This window comes from Nicotiana tabacum, chromosome 9 (genome assembly GCF_000715075.1).
Source record: "Nicotiana tabacum cultivar K326 chromosome 9, ASM71507v2, whole genome shotgun sequence".
NCBI lineage: Eukaryota > Viridiplantae > Streptophyta > Magnoliopsida > Solanales > Solanaceae > Nicotiana > Nicotiana tabacum.
In genome coordinates, this window is record NC_134088.1 from 47,625,678 (window position 1) to 47,645,507 (window position 19,830).

The 19,830-nt window shown below is 35.4% G+C and overlaps 1 protein-coding gene across 5 annotated transcripts in view; it reads right to left on the bottom strand.

Moving 5' to 3' along the window:
- The window catches only part of LOC107826429 (pre-mRNA-processing protein 40A), a 30,959-nt gene extending 11,674 nt beyond the window's left edge, over nucleotides 1-19,285 (bottom strand). Inside the window, exons 1-18 of one of the 5 annotated variants that reach the window (XM_075221663.1) lie at nucleotides 19,104-19,285; nucleotides 18,497-18,559; nucleotides 17,363-17,428; nucleotides 16,952-17,245; nucleotides 16,674-16,817; nucleotides 10,202-10,266; nucleotides 9,929-9,998; nucleotides 5,899-5,951; nucleotides 5,745-5,802; nucleotides 2,801-3,141; nucleotides 2,638-2,707; nucleotides 2,283-2,381; nucleotides 2,101-2,169; nucleotides 1,949-2,026; nucleotides 1,678-1,764; nucleotides 921-955; nucleotides 714-819; nucleotides 43-123 (exon numbers count right to left, since the gene is read on the bottom strand). In XM_075221663.1, coding sequence (XP_075077764.1) covers nucleotides 43-123; nucleotides 714-819; nucleotides 921-955; nucleotides 1,678-1,764; nucleotides 1,949-2,026; nucleotides 2,101-2,169; nucleotides 2,283-2,381; nucleotides 2,638-2,707; nucleotides 2,801-3,141; nucleotides 5,745-5,802; nucleotides 5,899-5,951; nucleotides 9,929-9,998; nucleotides 10,202-10,266; nucleotides 16,674-16,817; nucleotides 16,952-17,245; nucleotides 17,363-17,428; nucleotides 18,497-18,529 — 1,749 coding nt within the window. In that variant the 5' untranslated portion in view covers nucleotides 18,530-18,559; nucleotides 19,104-19,285. Of the gene's footprint in view, nucleotides 1-42; nucleotides 124-713; nucleotides 820-920; nucleotides 956-1,677; nucleotides 1,765-1,948; nucleotides 2,027-2,100; nucleotides 2,170-2,282; nucleotides 2,382-2,637; nucleotides 2,708-2,800; nucleotides 3,142-5,744; nucleotides 5,803-5,898; nucleotides 5,952-9,928; nucleotides 9,999-10,201; nucleotides 10,267-16,673; nucleotides 16,872-16,951; nucleotides 17,270-17,362; nucleotides 17,429-18,496; nucleotides 18,560-19,103 lie in introns of all 5 variants that reach the window. The other 4 variants (XM_075221662.1, XM_075221660.1, XM_075221659.1 and 1 more) reach the window with 4 other exon arrangements.
- Nucleotides 19,286-19,830: the final 545 nt, after the last annotated feature.

Here is a 19,830-nt window from a genome sequence, read left to right on the forward strand (position 1 = left end):
AAAGTGTGTCATTTAAATTGAAACAGAGGGCGTAACAAATACCTTGATAAAGCCACAAGTCTCCAAAAATTGTCTGTACTCCAATCTATTATGTCGATACTCCTCTTGAGCCTTTGCCCTCTCCTGGAATAACATATCAAGTAAGGACAAAAGATAGAACTGCGCTCATGAAACACGGTGCTACTTGGTAGGATTTAGATGAATACAAAAGAATGAGCATTCTCAATAAGAGAGCTCGGATAGAATCGGTATATCACCGATTCGATCCGAGCTCTTGGAATTGGAATAAATGGCGTCAACCCATCGAGTTTATCGCTTTTCTAATTTCTTCTCTAGCCAAGTGTGAAAGATTACCTTTTGATTTACCAGAAGCGTCTTTTGTCGAAATGGAATGGCTTTTCTTTTCCTTTTTTTATTTATTATTTATCGTGAATAGGGAATCATAACACATAGTACGTCCGATCAGCGTATTTTTTTTGTTTTACCCCTCGTAACTCTTCCTCAGCCAAGCTTGGGCGCATTTAACCAAACCACAAATTTTTGATAAGAAATACACAGGGTTTTTCTCTTTCCGTTGCTTATTTTTTATTCGCTTATTTAGCAACAATACAGTTGTCAACTTGAACAGATTTTATGTGATTCATGTCTTGTTTCAAAAATCTGGGCGATGCATATTGTGTGCATTTACAAAAGTGAGAATTGCAACAGCTTACCTTTTTCTGAAGATCCACCAAGTAGTTCCTGAAGAGATCTTCACGATCAGCCTCTCGTTCAACGGCCTTGAACCGTTCATCATCCTCAAACATGGTTACTGCCTTACTGGTTATTACAATATCACAGGAGATGGTTAAAGGGGGGGAAAGCTGCTTCCCTTACTTCAGTTAGCACGTATAAATTGAAGAGGAGCTTCTGTCACCTACCTCCATCTAGTAGAAGAAATGAGTTCCTTGGACTCCTGAGACAGTTAAAGTAAAACCAGGTTAAAACTCTATCACATAGTTATAGACAATAAATGATGTCTGACATGTCACGATAGATGCACAAGTGATAACAAATTCTTGGGGTAACTTTTCTTCTTTATAGCAAAATTATCACTTAATTAAGATTCTTTAGAGCAAAGGAATTATAGCGAGTTTTAAGAAATTGCTACTAACATGCTTCAATTAATTGATAAACTATGGCCTTAAGTTACGATTAGCTACATAAATCCTCTATATCCTTCCGTTCTATTGAGGCCCATTTCATTCCAATACTATACAGACCTCTCTATAACAGCATCCCTATATAACAACACTTCTCTATAAAAGCCAAGCTTTTTCGGAACCAATTTTTATGTTATGTTATAATATATGTTCTCTATAACAGCACTTCGCTATAACATCCAAAAGTATTCGGAACAAACGAGGCTGTTATAGAGAGGTTTGACTGTATAATCAATAATTATATGTAGGATATAAAATGGGATTCAACTTTTTTTGTTAATAAGGTAAAATGGGACTCAGCCATTAGAAACTTTATCTTGAGAGCAAGCATAAGATGAAGGATTATTTTACAGGCAGTACGGTCCGAAGAAACCTTTTAAGTATTCTGTGTACATGTTTACTAACAATAAAAGTAGAGGTAAGAGCAGAACCGGCCATGAAAACCATATCAGGACCTTTAAGGAGAACTTTTTACCTCTAACATCTTTGTGAATTCTTCTTTTGCCTTTCTTTGTCTATGGCGCCTCTCCTCAGCCTCCTGTTTCTTCCTTTGCATCAAGTACTGTTGGGCAGTAGATCAACACTCAAAAACCGATTGGTAATACCTTTCAATTTTTACACTCCAGATTGACAATATCATGATTGATATGTCATACATCACATCCCAACACATGAAACAGCAGTAGCAAAACTTCTACCGGGGGAGGGAAGAGGACAGTTTAACAACTATAAAACCCTGTGGTTACCTCATTGAATGCCTGTTTCCGCTCACCAAGAGTTTTCAGAGCGCCATATCGCTTATCGTTGATTATTACTCGCATTGTCTGGTATAATAGTTCACTATCAGTCTCACGTGTTTATAAATAGATTCTAAACTAAAATAGCATGTCCGACTAACCTGCTCCCATGTCCAATCAGATTCAACATTAGCAAACTCTAGCAGCGCTTTGAACGCATTTTTAGCCTCCTAAAAGATATAAAATAAGTAATAGTGGAATATTAAGCACAAAGCAAAAAAATAATTAGAGAAACACATACTATCACTTTACCTGCTTGGTACTCCTAAAAATTTCATTTTACCTGTTTGGTCGCATATAGAAAAGGTTCTTCTTCTGTTGTTTTCTCCTCTGCAGGTACCACATTAACCTTCCCAGCAACTGCCATGCCCTTCTTTGCCTCCTATAAGTCACGTTTTAAACAATAAATTTAACAAGACAGAAATAATTTATTTCAATCTATTATGCACAAGAATTCCACAATTGGACAGAGAGGAGGAGCATTTCCAAGGTATGACAGAGCTCATGTAAAAGAGGTGGGAGCATATTCTCTGCCCCTGCTGGCAGCGGCAGGTGGGGAAGAAAGGGCAAGTCCTTTTGAAACGGATTTGCCAGCACAATCGAATTTCAATTAGAGCTGCTGAAGGACTCGGCCATACCTCAATATCCTGAATGGAAGCTCCACTTAAAGAACTAGCAACTTGAGGAGATAAATTTTCAAAGCCACTCCTAGAAATTATTGAAGAGTCATCTTGAAATGTCAGACATAAAGGCATGACAGACAAAGTGAAGCCACTGTTAGAAAATGAAAGGGGTCCATACATTTGTTTTTGACTGGCATTAGCCAGAGTAGCAGATCCTGTACTCCCTGAAACAGCAGGTGAAGAGACACCAGATGAACTTGGCATCGCAGGGGTCACAGCCGGAATGGCTGATGATCCAGAAACCACCAGAGGAGAAGCATGATCAGAAACAGCAGATGTAACTGGAACAGGGCTTGAAGCTACTCCAGAAACCGTTGAAGAAGGGGTGGAGCTAGCCGGGGTGACAGCAGATGGTTGTTCTGTTGAAGTTACAGCTGCAGTGACTTGCACACCAGAAATTGTGCTTGCTCCGGTCTGAACTACTTGATCAGCAGATATTTCCGCCAGTTCACGAGCCAACTGATGGTACATGCTGATGAATTAGTTCCATAACAAATAGAGAAAAAACAGAAGTATCCGATAAAGGAAATATATCCTTCACGAACCTTTAGTTCCTCAGGTATTGTCCACTTAGACTGCTTTGTTTCTTTGTTGTAGTAATACCTGAAAGATCCCAATAATACATAATCATTAAAACAGAATCTATTTATATATAATAGAAGAGACAAGAGTGGGTTGCTCTAGTGGTGAGCACCCTCCACTTCCAACCAAGAGGTTGTGAGTTCGAGTCACCCCAAGAGCAAGGTGGGGAGTTCTTGGAGGGAGGGAGCCGAGGGTCTATCGGAAACAGCCTCTCTACCCCAGGGTAGGGGTAAGGTCTGCGTACACACTACCCTCCCCAGACCCCACTAGTGGGATTATACTGGGTTGTTGTTGTAGGCAAAGAAATGTTATGATGACAAGTGGGATAACATTAAATTGACACATGTAAATTTTTTGGACAATTCTCCAACTTTGTTGGATTTACAAATTTATTTTTAAAAATTGTAAAGGACACTTTTTTTTCAGTTCAAAAAGAATTTTTAATTTTTTGAAAAAAATAACTGATATTTTTAAATTTTATCTGCTGGTAGTTTTAAATTTTATTTATGGGCAGTTCTTTTCTTTGAATGTGAACCAAAAACATAAAAGAAGACTTAGAAACCGCCAACTACTCCCACTTCCTCCATTCCCCCTCCTCACGGTCAGTTTTAAAACTAACTGAATTTCTCCTCTTGCATATTAGATTAAAAAAACGTACAGTTCCCTTTTTACTCTCATCGCAAAATTTGCCGGGGAAAATTGCACCCCAAAATCATTCTCTGTGATTTTTCATTGTTCAATTAGTATGTCATAATGCAGAAGTCAGAGATGGCCGATCAGTAAATTGCTAAGCGTCTGAATCATTCTGCAATTATGCATCTCAGGTGCAATACTCCCTTTTGTTTTTCACTTTTTTTTTAAATGTATATATTCTTGATCATCTACATGTTTTTTAACTCAAAGTAGGAATTGGACAGTGAGAATGAACTTTGAATCATGTGGTGACAAAATTATGCAAGGACGATTTACTTTCATTTACATATTAAAGTAAAAGATACTAATAAGTCATAACACTATCATGGGACAATAAGCTAAAAGTTTTTTTTTTTCTGATGTCAAACTTAATTATGTAGCCAACTTTGAAGTCGAACAATAACGAGTCTAAGGTTGTTGAAGCCTTCGACAATTTTAATCGGCATAGCATTGCAAGTGTAATTGGCGCTATAAAGCAAGGGTGCTCAATCATTTTGACAAAACATTCTATGGAAGAAGTTAATATTACTAGATTTATAACATATAATAATAGAACTTCTTTGTTTAACCTTTGAACCTTTGAAGAATAATATAATAATATTTGTATTGTAGATAAACCCTAAATGAAAAAAATTAAAATATTGTAGAACAAAAACTAATGTATAAAGAGGAGAATAGATATAATGTGATTCTATCCACATTTTAAATGTATTTGATATAATTAAGTGAACAAATAATACTCAAAAATATTATTGATAATTTAAATAAAAAGGGCAGCCCGGTGCACTAAACTCCCGCTATGCGCGGGGTCCAGGGAAGGGCCGGACCACAAGGGTCTGTCGTACGCAGCCTTACCATGCATTTCTGCAAGAGGCTGTTTCCACGGCTCGAACCCGCGACCTCCTTGTCACATGGCAGCAACTTTACCAGTTACGCCAAGGCTCCCCTTCATTATTGATAAGTTAAATATCGAAATAATTATGAGAAAGGCATACAAGATAAAGTGAAGTTAAATTTCAAAAGTAATACAAAATTATATTTGTTAAATTATATTAAACTGGTAATTTACTAAAAATTCAGATGAAAATTTAATAATATTAAGTAATGGATAATACGATTAGATAAGCAAGAAACAAAAAAATATAATTTTTTGGAAAAATATAAAAATATAAGACTTATAATTATTAGAATTATGATGAGAAAAGTCGTACCTATACACATAACTAAAATTATAATAAACAAGTAGTCATAAAGAAAGAATGAAAAAAAATCAAGTGATAGGGTAAACATGTATATACTTATTAAATTTCTCATATAGGAAATTTTAGTTAATAAATAAAAATTATAATTTCATAATGAAATATACAAAAATATAAAGATATTATTAGTATATTTATACATAAGATAAGTATATTATATATATAACACAAAATAATAATTATTTAAAATATTAGTAGAAAGACATGTAGTAGTTTTAAGACAAAATTAGTTAGCCTAACAAATATTAATTTGGTTACTCTATTTGAATTTAAATTAAAATAATTAAATATCTATATATTTTTAAGGAAACTATTATTAAAAAAGAAGGAAAAGATGTAAATAAATAAATTGTATAGTATTAAGTACTTGCTAATTTAATTTAAAAAAATAAGGAACAAATAATTTATTATATAGTACAAAGTACTTGCTAATTTAATAAAGAATAAATAAGGAACATATAATTAATTTGATTACTATATAATGTGTAAACAGAAGTATCCGATAAAGGAAATATATCCTTCACGAACCTTTAGTTCCTCAGGTATTGTCCACTTAGACTGCTTTGTTTCTTTGTTGTAGTAATACCTGAAGATCCCAACAATACATAATCATTAAAACAGAATTGAAAAGCATATCACAGCAGCCAAGAAGAACCAAAATGCTTGTACTGGTAAATCTTACTTTCGACCATCTGCAGTTGTGAATTCTTTCCATACCGTCGACGCATCAGCTCTCTGTTAAAGCACAAAACATATGCACAGTTTAAATGTACATCTCAAACTAAAAGGGCAATAATGAACATCTGAATAGCATTAAAAGTCTCCCAACGTTCTTGTTCCAGGCACTAATGAACGAATAAACATGAGCAAGCCCAGTACTAATGAACTTAAAATTCAATTAGCAATAGGCAAGGCAGCCCTATATGATAGTGTAAACAATGACATAAAAAAGGTAGTTGTCATAGGCATATAAATTTACGTGATAATTAGTGAGGTAAATGCTACCAGGTGTGATATCACAATCTGCCAAATGCATGCAGCTTTTAAATACCTTGCCACAAATTTTGAATGATTCATCAGGAAAAGAATCAAATGAACTTGGTCTAACAACATAAAAGATACCCAAATATCTCACCAACGACAACTCTCTGTCGAACCTTTTTATCAAGAAACAAATTAAAAAAAACTTCTGTAACAATTATTTAGAGGAATATATTTACTAGTTGCAGAAAGAGGACATTTTGAGCAGAGGAAAGAAAGGGCACAAATTCAAAAAAATTGGATGAAATAAGCAAAAGAACTGTACTGTCAATGGAGAAATGACAAATCCAAAGAAGCAGCCAACTTTGAAACTCAATTGAAGAAAACTGCTGGGGTGCTTAAAGTACAACTGTAGCACGTAATGTTAAAACAGCAACATCATCTGGCAAAAACAAATCACCATCTAATTCCAAGCTGGTTGGTTCAGCTACAACTCTAGCACTTTATGTTAATCGCACCTTTTTTTAACATGAATTCAACCATTAATTGTACTTTTCAGTTGTGGCAATCAGTTTAGTATCAATCAAAAGATGATACTTCTTATCAAGTAGAAAAGGGTGTTTTAACCATTAAATGAAAGCCATACACCCGTAAAGATAGATGAAAGAAACACAAGGAAATTATTGCAAAATATTCCAAGACAAAAGCACGTTCACTCCATGTAAAATTATATGTTTACTAGAGGATATGAGAACAGTAGTTCTACCTGTCAACTAGAAAGGTCATAAACATCAAGAGAAGATGTGAAATCACAAAGAACTGAAATAAACTGGCTCATTGAAGGGAAACCTTGTGTAACTGGTAAAGTTGTTGCCATGTGACTAGGAGGTCACGGGTTCAAGCCGTGGAAACAGCCTCTTGCAGAAATGTAGGGTAAGGTTGCGTACAATAGACCCTTGCGGTCCGGCCCTTCCCCGAACCCCACACATAGCTGGAGCTTAGTGCACCGGATTGGCCTTTTTTTATGAATGGTAATAATCAACAATGATCAGATTTCAGATCAAGAAGTAAAGGTTAATGAAGTACTTACGCATCTGAACCAACTTCGACAAAAAAAATCATGATCAAACTAAATTGTTCCCAGCTTACAGATCTGACAAATTCTATCTCGGATGAATTTGTTAGGTAAGGAAAGTTTTCCACATACGGAGAGGAAAGCACTAGGAAAAAAATCTAATATACACAACTAAAATCTCTGTCAGCATCTCTCGCTCCTTCTTCCCCCTTGTCACCCCCCCCCCCCCCCGGGCCGTCTCTCTCCCCTGTGCCTTCTTAATTATCCTCAATTGGATGGCAACCTTAACACACTTTTTAGAGAGGTAAAGGTGTGCATCAAAATCTCCTCCAAATTGGAAGAGACAGTAGAGAGAAAATTTAGAGGATTAGATACCAAAAGAAGAGCAAGGTAACACATGGAGAGACAGGCATTGGAGACCAAAGAGAGGCTCACATAGCAGCAATCTTCACTTTCCTAGTGCTTTTAAGTCAATCAAGCAAGCAGGGGTGTTCACAAAAGTGGCAATACCACTCGTGAAGAAAATGGCTGGATGAGGAGAACCAACAACCAGGTTGGCAAATTGAAGTAAAATAGTACTTGAAAGAGAAGCCAATTACCTAATTAAGTCCATTAATATGAATGGAGACAAATAAATCTCCTGAGGGACATAAGTCAGGAAGATAAAGGAATTAGGGATGTCCAAAGTGTATTTTTGGATCTGATCAGGAAAATGGAAAGAAGTTCATGACAATTATCAAAATATTGAAAAGGAGCCAAGAAAGGACAAAGGACAACCAAATTCAGAGAATTGAGGTTAAGACACAAGAAAGGGTACAAAATTAGAAGGAATCCATAACGGAAGATTCTACAAAAAGAAATTTACATAGTTAACCTTGAATTGTGTAACAGATACCAGAAGGGTTTATAGAGGTCCTGTTTGCTCAACCCATTGCCTCAAAATTTTGGGTTGGATGCTTAACTTCTTTCAGTTAATAAGATGGCTCAACGGAAGGGTGACAATAGTAAACAATGTATTAGATGGAACACATTAAAACCTGCTCAGGATTCACTGGACAGCTTACCCTAACCCCGGAATGGATCTAAGAAGTTAGCATAGGGTTAGGATGAGAAAAGGACTGAGTATTAGGGTGAAATATAGCGGAAGGCCTAGAGCACCATTCCAATGTGCATTTTCTGGAGAATATGGCTTGAGAGGAACCACAGATGCTTTGAATGGAAAGCAATCCATTTTTCCTTTTTCTGAAAGCTAGATCTGTTAATGCTTTGTTATTTTGGAGTGGATCTCAAACAGTAAATGAGTTGACATAACATTGACCTTATCAAAAAATGGCATATCATACTGAACATCCTAGAATATTTCCATCTTTAGAGGAGAAGAGTCCAACAACACTTCTGTACATGAATGCACCTTCTTGGTGCCTAATAAGAAGAGAAACTTTTGCTTATTTTACAAGAAAAAAGGAAAAATGAACTTAAATCTGTCCAAATGATATCAAAGATCCTAAATTCAAGTCTCACTGTCACCCATTACCAAAAAGTACACCCCTGTTCCTGGCTCAACAGAAACAGACCACCCAAAAGTGAGGGCTTGTTAAGACAGTAATTAATTAGTAGAAATGTATCCTCTCTAGCAACTTAAGCTTTGAGATAAGGCGAGTTACATAATTCAACATGGTATCAGAGCCAACATTTGGTAACATCATTATCACACTAGTAAGTTTACGTTGAAGTTCACGTGAGAAACCCAAAATCGTGTAACCGTGCGGGAGAGCGTTGATTAAATAGTTGTCTCACGTGATATGCATGAGGGCTTCCAAAGGATTTTATAAAGCTCTTACGTTGGTCCAGCCTCTGTTTTAGGGTTTTGGGTTGGATGCTTAAGTTCTTTCATAGAGATAGCTGCCTTATCTCCGCAGCAGAGTGATATCTCGAACCAAACCTTTTCATTTCGGAGCCTGGTCCTTTTACAGGGGTCAACAGTTGTTAAGCTAAGTCACATTTCACAAATTGGTTTTTCACTTGCCAGAAAGGGCAGAAGCATTCTGGTTATTACTTGAGGCTCATCTGCTGTGCTCCTCTTCACAAATTAAATTATCCAAACAAAAATAGATAAATCCAATCTATGACAACAGAAACTAGGAGAAGCTACTAAGAACAGGAGGGGAAAACAAACTTCTGCTGTGAAATTCCTCAATAAACATCAATGAATGTCAACAAGATAAGATAAAAGTCTGAGAATTTCCTGCTCAGTGAATACACAGAAATGGAGCTTCAGTTTTGACAGGAAATTTATAACAACCAACATGTATGACCAATTCCACATAATATCAAGTTAATAAATTGCAACATAAGATGGACTAACAAATTGTTGCCTGCCTTGAGAAAGTGAAAGCACCTTCACTTTGAGCACTAATCGCAGTTGTTTATATGCCCATGACTTGCCATGACATCTACAAACCAGTGGAAGAACATGCAAAGAAAAGTAGAATACACATAAAACGATTTTGAACTAGTTAACTTCTACAGCAGTTGTTAACATCCACAAAAAGGAAACAATATTGCAGATTTTGAGAAGCAAATGAAAAGCGCACTCTAATGAACTGTGCGTAAGACTTCAATAATCAAAGAAACAGCAATTAAGAGTACGACTAACCTCTAAAGTTGTCATCAGCTCCAAAGGCTTCTCCCAGCTTGATTGCTTTGTAATTTTATTGTAATAATATCTAAATAAGCCAACAAATTAATCAATCAGTCAACTATACATCTCAATCCCAAACTAAATAAGCCGGGAAGAAATGGAACCGTCGAAGAGCTATATCTTAGCACTGCAAGCAGCACAATTTGACTTCTGAGAGATGGTTAGGTAAAATGATTTAATTGATGAACGGCAAAGTCTTAAAAAAAGAATGCCAAAAATCCAACTCACCGTCTCCCATCAGCAGCTTCATACTCTTGCCAGTCAGACGCATTCTGCTGTGAAGCTGTGCCCGCCTAATCACAGTGCAATCGGTAAGGTAATAACAACAGGAAGACTAAAGCCAGTACAGATGTCAGCCACAGAGAGGGTCAAAGTTAAGTGCTTAGAAAGAGAATAGTTTAACTTCCAGTTATGGTATTGAAACTCCATTTGCAATTACAAGGTACAACAAACTTCGCAATGCATTAGAAAACCTTGCACAATCTTTTTTCATGGCAAACTACGTTATTTGAGATAATAAGATGAAACGATACATCCAACAACCATTACATTGCTCAATATCCAAGATACAGAAATGCTCTCCATGTTTGAGTAGACCCAGTGTTGTGAAGAGCGTGAAGCGAGGAAAGGCGACAAGCTCCTTTTCGCTTAAAGCGAGAAGCGAGAAGCGAAGAGCTCGCTTTTTTGAAGCGAAGCGGAATTTTTAAAAAAAAATAAAATAAATACTGCATAGACAACACAGGTAACTGTAAGCAAATGTTCAATACTTCAATGTAAAAACTAAAGAGTAGCATCAATTAAAGCACAAAATGAGCATCCTATTCTTCTACAAGATTAAATGAAACGAAAAAAATGGCAGCAAGTATACGGAAAAAATGGCAGTAACTGAAACGAAAAAAATTGGGCAGCATTTCGCTGCAATTTATCACTGAAATAGTGAAAGAAAAAGAAGAAGATGAAATGAAAGAGAAAAAGAACTGAAGGGAAAAAAAAATTGTCAGCACTTCGCTACTATTTTGGGACTGAAACAGTGAAAGGAGGAGGAGGATAGGAAGAAATCACATAACTGGGCTTGAACTTGATAAACTTTTTAAATTTTTAACGTTGGCAGCCCTTAATATGTAGAAGCGCTCGCTTCTATCGCTTTTACGCTTCTCGCTTTTTTTTGCAGAAGCGCTCGCTTTATTCAACCTGCTACGCTTCACATCACAGAAGCGCCCGAGGTCTCGCTTCGCGCTTTAAACGCTGAAGCGAGCGTTTTTCACAACACTGAGTAGACCAAAATGACAAGACCTTTTTTTACCTCCACGCAAAGCAGTAAAAGAAAATTCTGAAAGTCTTAGTATGCTTATGCTGCTACTGGACCCTTTTTTCTAATGTTCTTAGTTTTCTACTACTCCCTCAGTTTCAATTTGTTTGTCCTAGTTTGACTTGGCACAAAGTTTAATAAAGATAAAAGACTTTTGAAACTTATGACCTTAAACATGCCATAACATTTGTGTGGTTGTAAAGCTTTTGAAACTTGTGGTCTTAAACTAGTCATAGCATTTGTACGGTATAAATGCTTCCAATTAAGGAAATATAAGAATGTGCCAATCTTTTTGGAACGTACTAATAAGAAAATAGTGCTAATCTTTTTGAAACGGACTAATAAGAAAATAGTGTCAATCTTTTTGTCACAACTTATCTTTTCATAAATTTACAATTTTGGCAGGTGCAGGATTTGTTGATCTGATTTCGTGGTTACCTAATTTTTTAGCCAATTTTAGCTGATGGGTTGTCAATTATTTATGCCCATTGTCTTCCAGATATGCGTTCTTTCATCATGAATCTAATGGACTCCTTATTTTGTCTGAACTCTAGACACGATAGTTTATTAGTAAGGAATATAACAAATATATGCTTCTTTCTAGGTTTAGCATTTTCGACTAATTGTGTATTTGGGATGCTCGAACATTTTAACCTTTTCTGCACTCAAAATTTTCCATCTTGGTTTATCTGCTTGTTTGCTTAATGTTTGTTTGTTTTTTCTTGTTGATTACCCCAAAAATAATTTAAGTGAGATTAACTTAAAAGTTTTTTCCAAACACAAAAGAATAGATAAAGCTTTGCAAAGAAATTATACAAAGCTAAAGATGGTCAAGGGTATAATAGTAACAAATATTTTTTACAAAAAATTACTACTCCCTCTGTTTCAATTTAGATGAGGTAGTTTGACTCGGCACGGAGTTTAAGAAAAAAGAAGAAGATTTTTAAAACTTGTGGTCTTAAAAGCTTAAGGGGTAAAAGCATTGTGGGGCCATGACATTTATGTGGTTATAAAAGTTTCTCATTATGGATAAAATGAAGAGTTTAAAGTTGAATTATTTCCTTTTTAGTCTGTTCCAAAATAAAGGACACATTTCTAAAAAAAATAATAATAAGAAATGTATCCTTTATTTTGGAACAGACTAAAAAGGAAAGTACTCATCTAATTTGAACGGAAGGAGTATATTTTAACTTATATGATGTGTACTATTTTTTAATACAACAAACCAAATATTCAAAAAGAAATAATCCCTACATAACAAATCCCTGCATAACCAATAATTACATAACTAATCCCTGCATAACTTATCTCTGAACCAAATGACCCCGTAGTGATCCTACAAGATATAAGGGGTTGATTGCTAAGTCGAATTACCTTACAATGACTAGACCTGACATTTATTTTCCTACGAATGTTATTCAATTTATGGATTCTCCTTGAAATAGTCATTGAGATGCAATAGTTTAAATTAAAATCAGCTTCAGGCAAAGAATTACTCTTTGAGCATCGAGCTATGAGTAGATCATTGAATATATGGACGATGATTGGGGGAATCACCTTCTAATAGATGTTCTGCTTCTAGATATTGTGTTTTAGTATGAGGTAATTTGATGGGATGGAATGGAAGATTGCTCACTCTAATGCAGAAGCAGATTATCGAGCAATGGCTATAGCAACTTGTGAGCTAGTTTGTATCAAACAATGGCTCAAAGAATTAAACTTTGAAGAAATCAATTAGATAGAACTTATGTGTGATCATCAAGCGGCCCTTCAAATTGCGTCAAATATGGTAATCCATGAGAGGACTAAGCACATTGAGATTAAATATCACTTTATTAGAAAAAAGATACTCTCAGGAGATATTGTTATAAAATTTGTTAAGTCAAATAATTAGCTTGCAAATATTTACACCAAGTTCCTCACTAGTCCTTGTATTAGTTGCATTTGTAACAACTTGGTACATATGACTTATATGCACCAGCTTGAGGGGGAGTATTAGTTAGTTAATGTCTATATAGAAGACTTAGGCCTCATTTGTTTTTTTAAGATTAAGACGTCTGAATCTGAATACATATCTGAATATCAAGATGTGCATTAAGATTAAGACATCTTAATCTAAATGAATACACATTTGAATATTAAGATGTGTTTTAAAATCTGAATACTAAATGATTAAGACTATTTTTTAAACATCTGAATATATAAAATGTATCTTTATTTAAAAATTAATAAATATAACAACATACCCAGTATTATCCCACAATGTGTGGTATGGGGAGAGTAGTGTGTACGCAGACCTCACCCGTGAGGATAGATAGATTGTTTCCAATAGACTCTCGGCTCAGGAAAGCATTAAAAATTAATAAACATAAATTCAAATAAAATACTAATTAATCTAATATTCTATATATATATATATATATATATGGTAGTCGGTGGTGATGGCTAACGAATATGGTAGTTGGTGGTGGTAATGGCTTATAGAGGTGCTTGTGAGTGCCGACTAGAGTCAGTTGGTGGTGATTTTGGTTGATAGTGGTGGTTCTGGGCAGTAGCTAGTGGTGATTGGTAGCGATAGCGCTTATGGTTGATGATGGTGGAGGTGGGTGTTGATAGTTAATAATTGTGGGGGTGGTGGTGGTTGTGATTGAGTAATGTGATGGTAGGTAGTGGTAGTATAATGGTGGGCGGTGCCGGCTATGATTATTGATGGTGATGGAGTGGTTAGTGGTGGTAGTTGAGATGGATGAGTGTGTGGTTATGGTTAAAGATGATGGTGGTGGGGGTGGGGGGAGTAGTGGTGGCGGCTATGATTGAGGATGGTGGTGGTGGTGGTGGTGGCAGTGGCGGTAGTTGATAATGGTAGGACGGTTGCAGCAGTTAGTAATGAATGTGGATGATAGCATCTTAATGAAATTAAGTCTTGGTTATATATCTTAATCATACATACCTTTTCAGACCCATTAAGTGGTTGTGAATTAAAAAGACACACACTTAATCAGTAAGATCTGAATGATTAAGATTCAGACTTTAAAAATAAACGCACTTAATATCTGATATATGAAAGATTAAGATTCAAACCTCCATTAAGTGCAAACAAATGAGGCCTTAGTGTCCACATTGGAAAAGATGTATTATGTACGGTATAAAATATAGGTATAAATAAGGCTCAATATAATACAAAAGCATTACGCATCTTAATAATACTTTCCCGTGCCTTTACTTTTCACATAAACTATTAGTTGAATGTTATTTTGTCGACGATATAATACCCCTTTATGTACTTTTGCCAGCTTTAACAAATACCATTATCTTACCAAAAAATTTAGAAACAACATTGTAGATGGCTATGGCCAGCACGAATAGAAAAGGTAAGTTTAAGGTGAAAAGGTGGGAAGGGGAAATGAGTGATTCAGATGCTACTACAAGCCTTCACCCCTGATGCTCTTATTTTGAGGAAGGGGTCACGGGTACATATAAGAAAATACAAAATATGGGATAAATATTACAACAACAAACCCAATATAATCTCACAAGTGGGGTGTGGGGAGGGTAGTAAGTAGGCAAACCTTACCCTATCGTGAAGGTAAAGAGGTTGTTTCCAATGGGATAAATACTCAAAGCTAAATTTTGGAAGCATATTATTTTCACGGCCACAAAACTCACTGATTGTGGTTCAATAACAACGTGGGCTTTTTATTTTTTCATAGTTGTGATTTAGTTTCCATGTCTTCAAATGATTATACATGTTAATATCCCACAATACTAGAAAATTTTCAAATAAGCATTAGTATCAAGCATGTTATATTTTTTTTGTTAAATACGATGGTATCCAAGCCAACTTGAAAACACTACAATTATTCCACTAGGTACCAACTACCTCCTGCCTACCCGTGTAGGTACTAAGTAGCTCTGTCCCCACCAAGGCTTATACACATAAGAAAAAATACGACGGTATCAAGGCCAACCTAATGTTTTTCTCTATTGGAATCTGAGCCCTGGTCGGAAGGTTTGCATCCATTTAATTGATAATTGCCAACCAAGTCGAGCATGTACTAGACATAGAAACGGATTTTTGGAAACTATTGTTTCTGCTCCTTTTGGCAACTTTTGTCAGATTTGTTTCACAAGTGGTGCAATCCTCTTGTTATAAACAATGGCTTTCCCGCCAATGTCAGCCTGAATTAGTTCAGTCCTACTAAAGATGAGGACAATACAAACCACATACAAATAGATGGGACAGGGAAAAAAAACCAGTGATAGCATCTGCAATGCTTCATTCCGATTGATACGCATGCAATTGCGCACGAAGCTTTCTTCAAGAAAAAATCTCATCCTTGTCATTCAGGGTTGTTTTGCAACAATGTGCTTAACTTATCTATTATAAATCTCTTATTATCTAAATAATTTCATTGTCTTTAGTACGATACTTCACACTTCACATACTTGCACCTCTCACCTATCTCAATAACTTAATCTTGAAAGCTATAGGGTGGGGAACGGAAGAACAAAAACATCTTTACCACTAAAATTAAGTAACTAAAGAAACTTATTTACTTAAGCTTGTCACTTGCTAAGCATCTGCTCTAGAATACTGTCCAGTTAGGTATTTTACTCTTCTATTCTTATATACGACTCTAACAAGATTCCTCATGCTATATGCTAGGTCAATAAAATTCCCCAAAAAATGAGTTATGATCATAATGGAACTCTAAAGTCAGTTATACAGCAGTAGTTTTTAGTTTAGGCTGCCAATAATAGCATAGTTGCTTAGCTGTCCTTCCTCTTAAGTATTAAGTCTTGACTTTGAATAGGAAATCATACTTTGAAATCTCCTATCAAGTAACCACTGGAGGAATGCACAAAGATCTCATCTTATTCAGATTCAGCAATTGACACATCACTGAGCAGCGATACTAATAACAATATGATCGATGATAATAGGACTTATTAAAAGAAGTTATCAATGATAGTAGGTGTCCATCAGATTGCAGACGAAGACTCCTCCATTGCAAGTTTAACAAGGGGAAAAACATTAGCATGCGCATTTTTGGATGATTTGGCTACAAGTTCAAGACTGTTCCGGAAAAAAGATGATACTACCATTTAACATGCATGAAGATGCTGCATAGACATTTTCCACGTAAATCAATCGATATCCACAAACTGGCAACACCTTTTTGCTGCAAATATATACAAGATATACTAATATATAGATGACAGATCATAAACGAACATACAAACATAGCCAAGACCCTATGCTTACTTGAAAGAAAAGAACAGACAAACAGCGACATTTTGCAAGAATATGGTAATTCAGAGGCCCCAATTTTTGTTCTTAATTGAGTAATGTTGAAAAAAAAATCAAATCGCTATGGGAAACAAGCATACCGGAACGGATGGAGCTATAGCTGACAATTGCTGACTGGTCAGTAAAGTAGGGGCAGCCACTGGTGTGGTTTGACTTCCAGATGACAGCCAAGGTTGTCCCCCCGAAGGGAAAGGAGGAACATGCATTTGGGATGACGATTGAACCTGAGAGGGCATGTTCAGGCCACTTAGTGCCTGGGCAAAAGGAGGTGGTGCAAACTGAAAATAATCACTAACAATATAAAGAAGCCAAAAGTAGGCCAAGCCATAAGTTCAAGGAACCTTGTGCTATTTCTTACCGTATATGATGATGAGAATGGATTTCCAGCACCACTAACACCAGGCATGTGACTATTCAAAGGCGGAATGACTTGTTGAGGCTGTGGCATACTTGATTGGATAAATGGCATCTGAATTGCCTGAGATGAAAGTATACCATGGCCCGGCTGGCTGGGCCTTGGGGGAAACTGCTGCATTGGTTGAGAAAACTGGGGTATTTGACCATGACCAGGAGGCATTCCAGCATTTGGTGTTTGTCCAATAGGGCGATATTGTGGAGAGGCTGAAATTGATGAAGCAAAGGGCTGGCCTTGCTGTGTTGATACAGCAGGTCGAAACTGTGATATCAGACACACTCGTGATGCACTTAGGATAACAGTCTTGCAAGGAAACAGATAAAATATTTGCACAAAGCAAGTTCAATAGCATACTTGCATGGGAAATGATGAACCAAAACCTTGAGGTGGTGTGGATCCAACTGAAGGAGGCCAAAGAGGCTGTAAAATGAAATACCAAGATTTGAAGATTAAGACCTCCAAATAAAAATGATAAACATTTAGCTGCATGACTAGCATGTTAATCACAAAAGTTAGGGATGATATGCATTTAGAGCCCGTTTGGATTAGCTGATTGTAAATAGCTGATAAGCTTGTAGTGCTGAAAAGTTTTTTTAAATGCTGAAACTGATTTTTAAAATAAGCATTTACGTGTTTGGATAGAAGTGCTGAAACTGATAATAAGCAGATGATGTGTTTGATTAAAAAATGCTGATAAGCTATTCTTTTGTTAAAATGACTAAAATACCCTTGAATCTTTTTCAAAAGATTATAAATTAAAAATTTCTTTGTAAAGAAAAGAATTAATAACGAATATGGAATGAAGAGAAAGTTAAGAAATTTATTTTGGGAAAAGTATTTTGTGAATTAGAAAATATTATTAAGGATAAACTAGTAAAAGTGTTGGTCAAACTAAAAGTGCTTATAAGTTGAAAAGCCATAAGTTGGGGGTGACCGGCTTATGACTTGTGGCTGATTTTAGCTTATAAGCACTTGGCTTATAAGCACTTTGAGTGTTTACCAAACGCGTAGATAAGCCAAAAGGTGCTTATAAGCTAGTTTGACCAGCTTATAAACTTAGCCAGTTTGACACCCTCTTAGTGGTATGTCAACCATCTAAAAATGTTACAGTAAACACAGAATTCCAGATAACCTTAAAACGGTAATATAAGACTTAAAATTAGTGAGCCACAATTTGGCAGGCAAAAATTGTTCTCAAGCTTACAATTGAGGACACAACTCTGCAACATTCCGCTGAATATGTTCAAGTTAAAAATATGTATTCCACTTTCATTTCTTTAATCGTCTTTTAGCAGAATCATCCACATTCTTCTCATTATTCTATTCTCATGCTTTTTGTTAGGCATGTTCTTTAAGTAACTCGTTTTGCCAGCAACACTAAATTAAAGTTCCCTTCCAGATGATGTGCAGCAATACATACTCTTTTTAGCAAAATAAGTTGCATACTAGATATTTCAACAACAAAGATAATACACCTAGAGAAATTACCTGTGGACCAGATGGCGGAGGATTACTGGCCATGTCTGCACATATATAACTATCCACAAAAAACTGCACATTACAAATACATGATTAGCAAAAGCAAATATCAACCCTCCCTCCGACCTAAAAGGACACGATTCGGAGTATTAAGGGTTAAATCATCTAATTTTTGGAGTAAGTTTGGACATTCATCTCAAATGTTTTAAAATAAAATTTACATATTCAAAAAGTAACATACTATAACTCTTTTTCTTCATTCGATATGGCTCCTACATCATACTATACCAACACGGCAACCCCCCCCCCAAACCCAACCCCACCCCCGGGAATCAATAGTGGACATTCTTACATTTGTTTTTTATACAAAAAGTTTATAAATTAAAAAACAGAGGTCAAAAACAAAATTTATATAACTCGTCAATTCAGATACAACAAAAATTGCACCAAAGTGAATCGATGGTGATCTTAAAACTATTGTAAAGAAGAAAAAAAAAAAGGAACAAAATTTGCAAAATCAGCAAATTGGTAACCAACTATGGACTTGTAGGGAATGTGAAAAAAAACTGACAATATAAGTTGGAGCAGGGATAGGAGATGGATAAAAAGAATTTACCTGAAAGAAGATTCAGTAAAGCTGAGAAGAGATAGATTGAAGAGTGAGACTGCAAAAAACAAATATAAACCCTAGCGAGCGAATGAGTCGTGTTAACACCGGCGTGTCTCGGACCCAGTGCGTACAAGAAAGGAGGCCCCAAGTACTCGTCCTTATTCTTTTTCTCCTTTCTTATTTTCTTTGTTTTTCTTCCGTTGATTTAACTAGTTAAAGGGTACACTTCTTTTTTCTTCTTTTTTTTTTTGGTAATAAAAGGGTACACTTCGTATATTTCACTAATGTATCATTTGCGTTTCATGATCTAACGCACCAACAATATGAATAATAAATTTTTAATATTACTAAAAAAAATTAAAATACAAAATAGAATTACTATATAAAAAAATAGAGTAAAGAATAAAATATACTTATTTAATAATAAGAAAAGGCAAAATGAGGGAAAAAAGTAAAGTAATGATACGATATATAATAAAATTTAAGTAATAATCAAAATAAATATTGTATTTAAAGTAACAATACGATACAATACAATATATAACAACTATCCAAACAAGCTATAAGTATCAAACTTCAAAAATCATATAAATATTATTAGACTATAGATGTTTGATGTGTTATTCCTTTTCATTATTAAGTGTAATTTAAAAATATTACATATAAAAAAAAGATGAAGAGAGAATTGATACTTGAGTGGAAAAGTAATTAGTATATCAAAATATTTAATTTA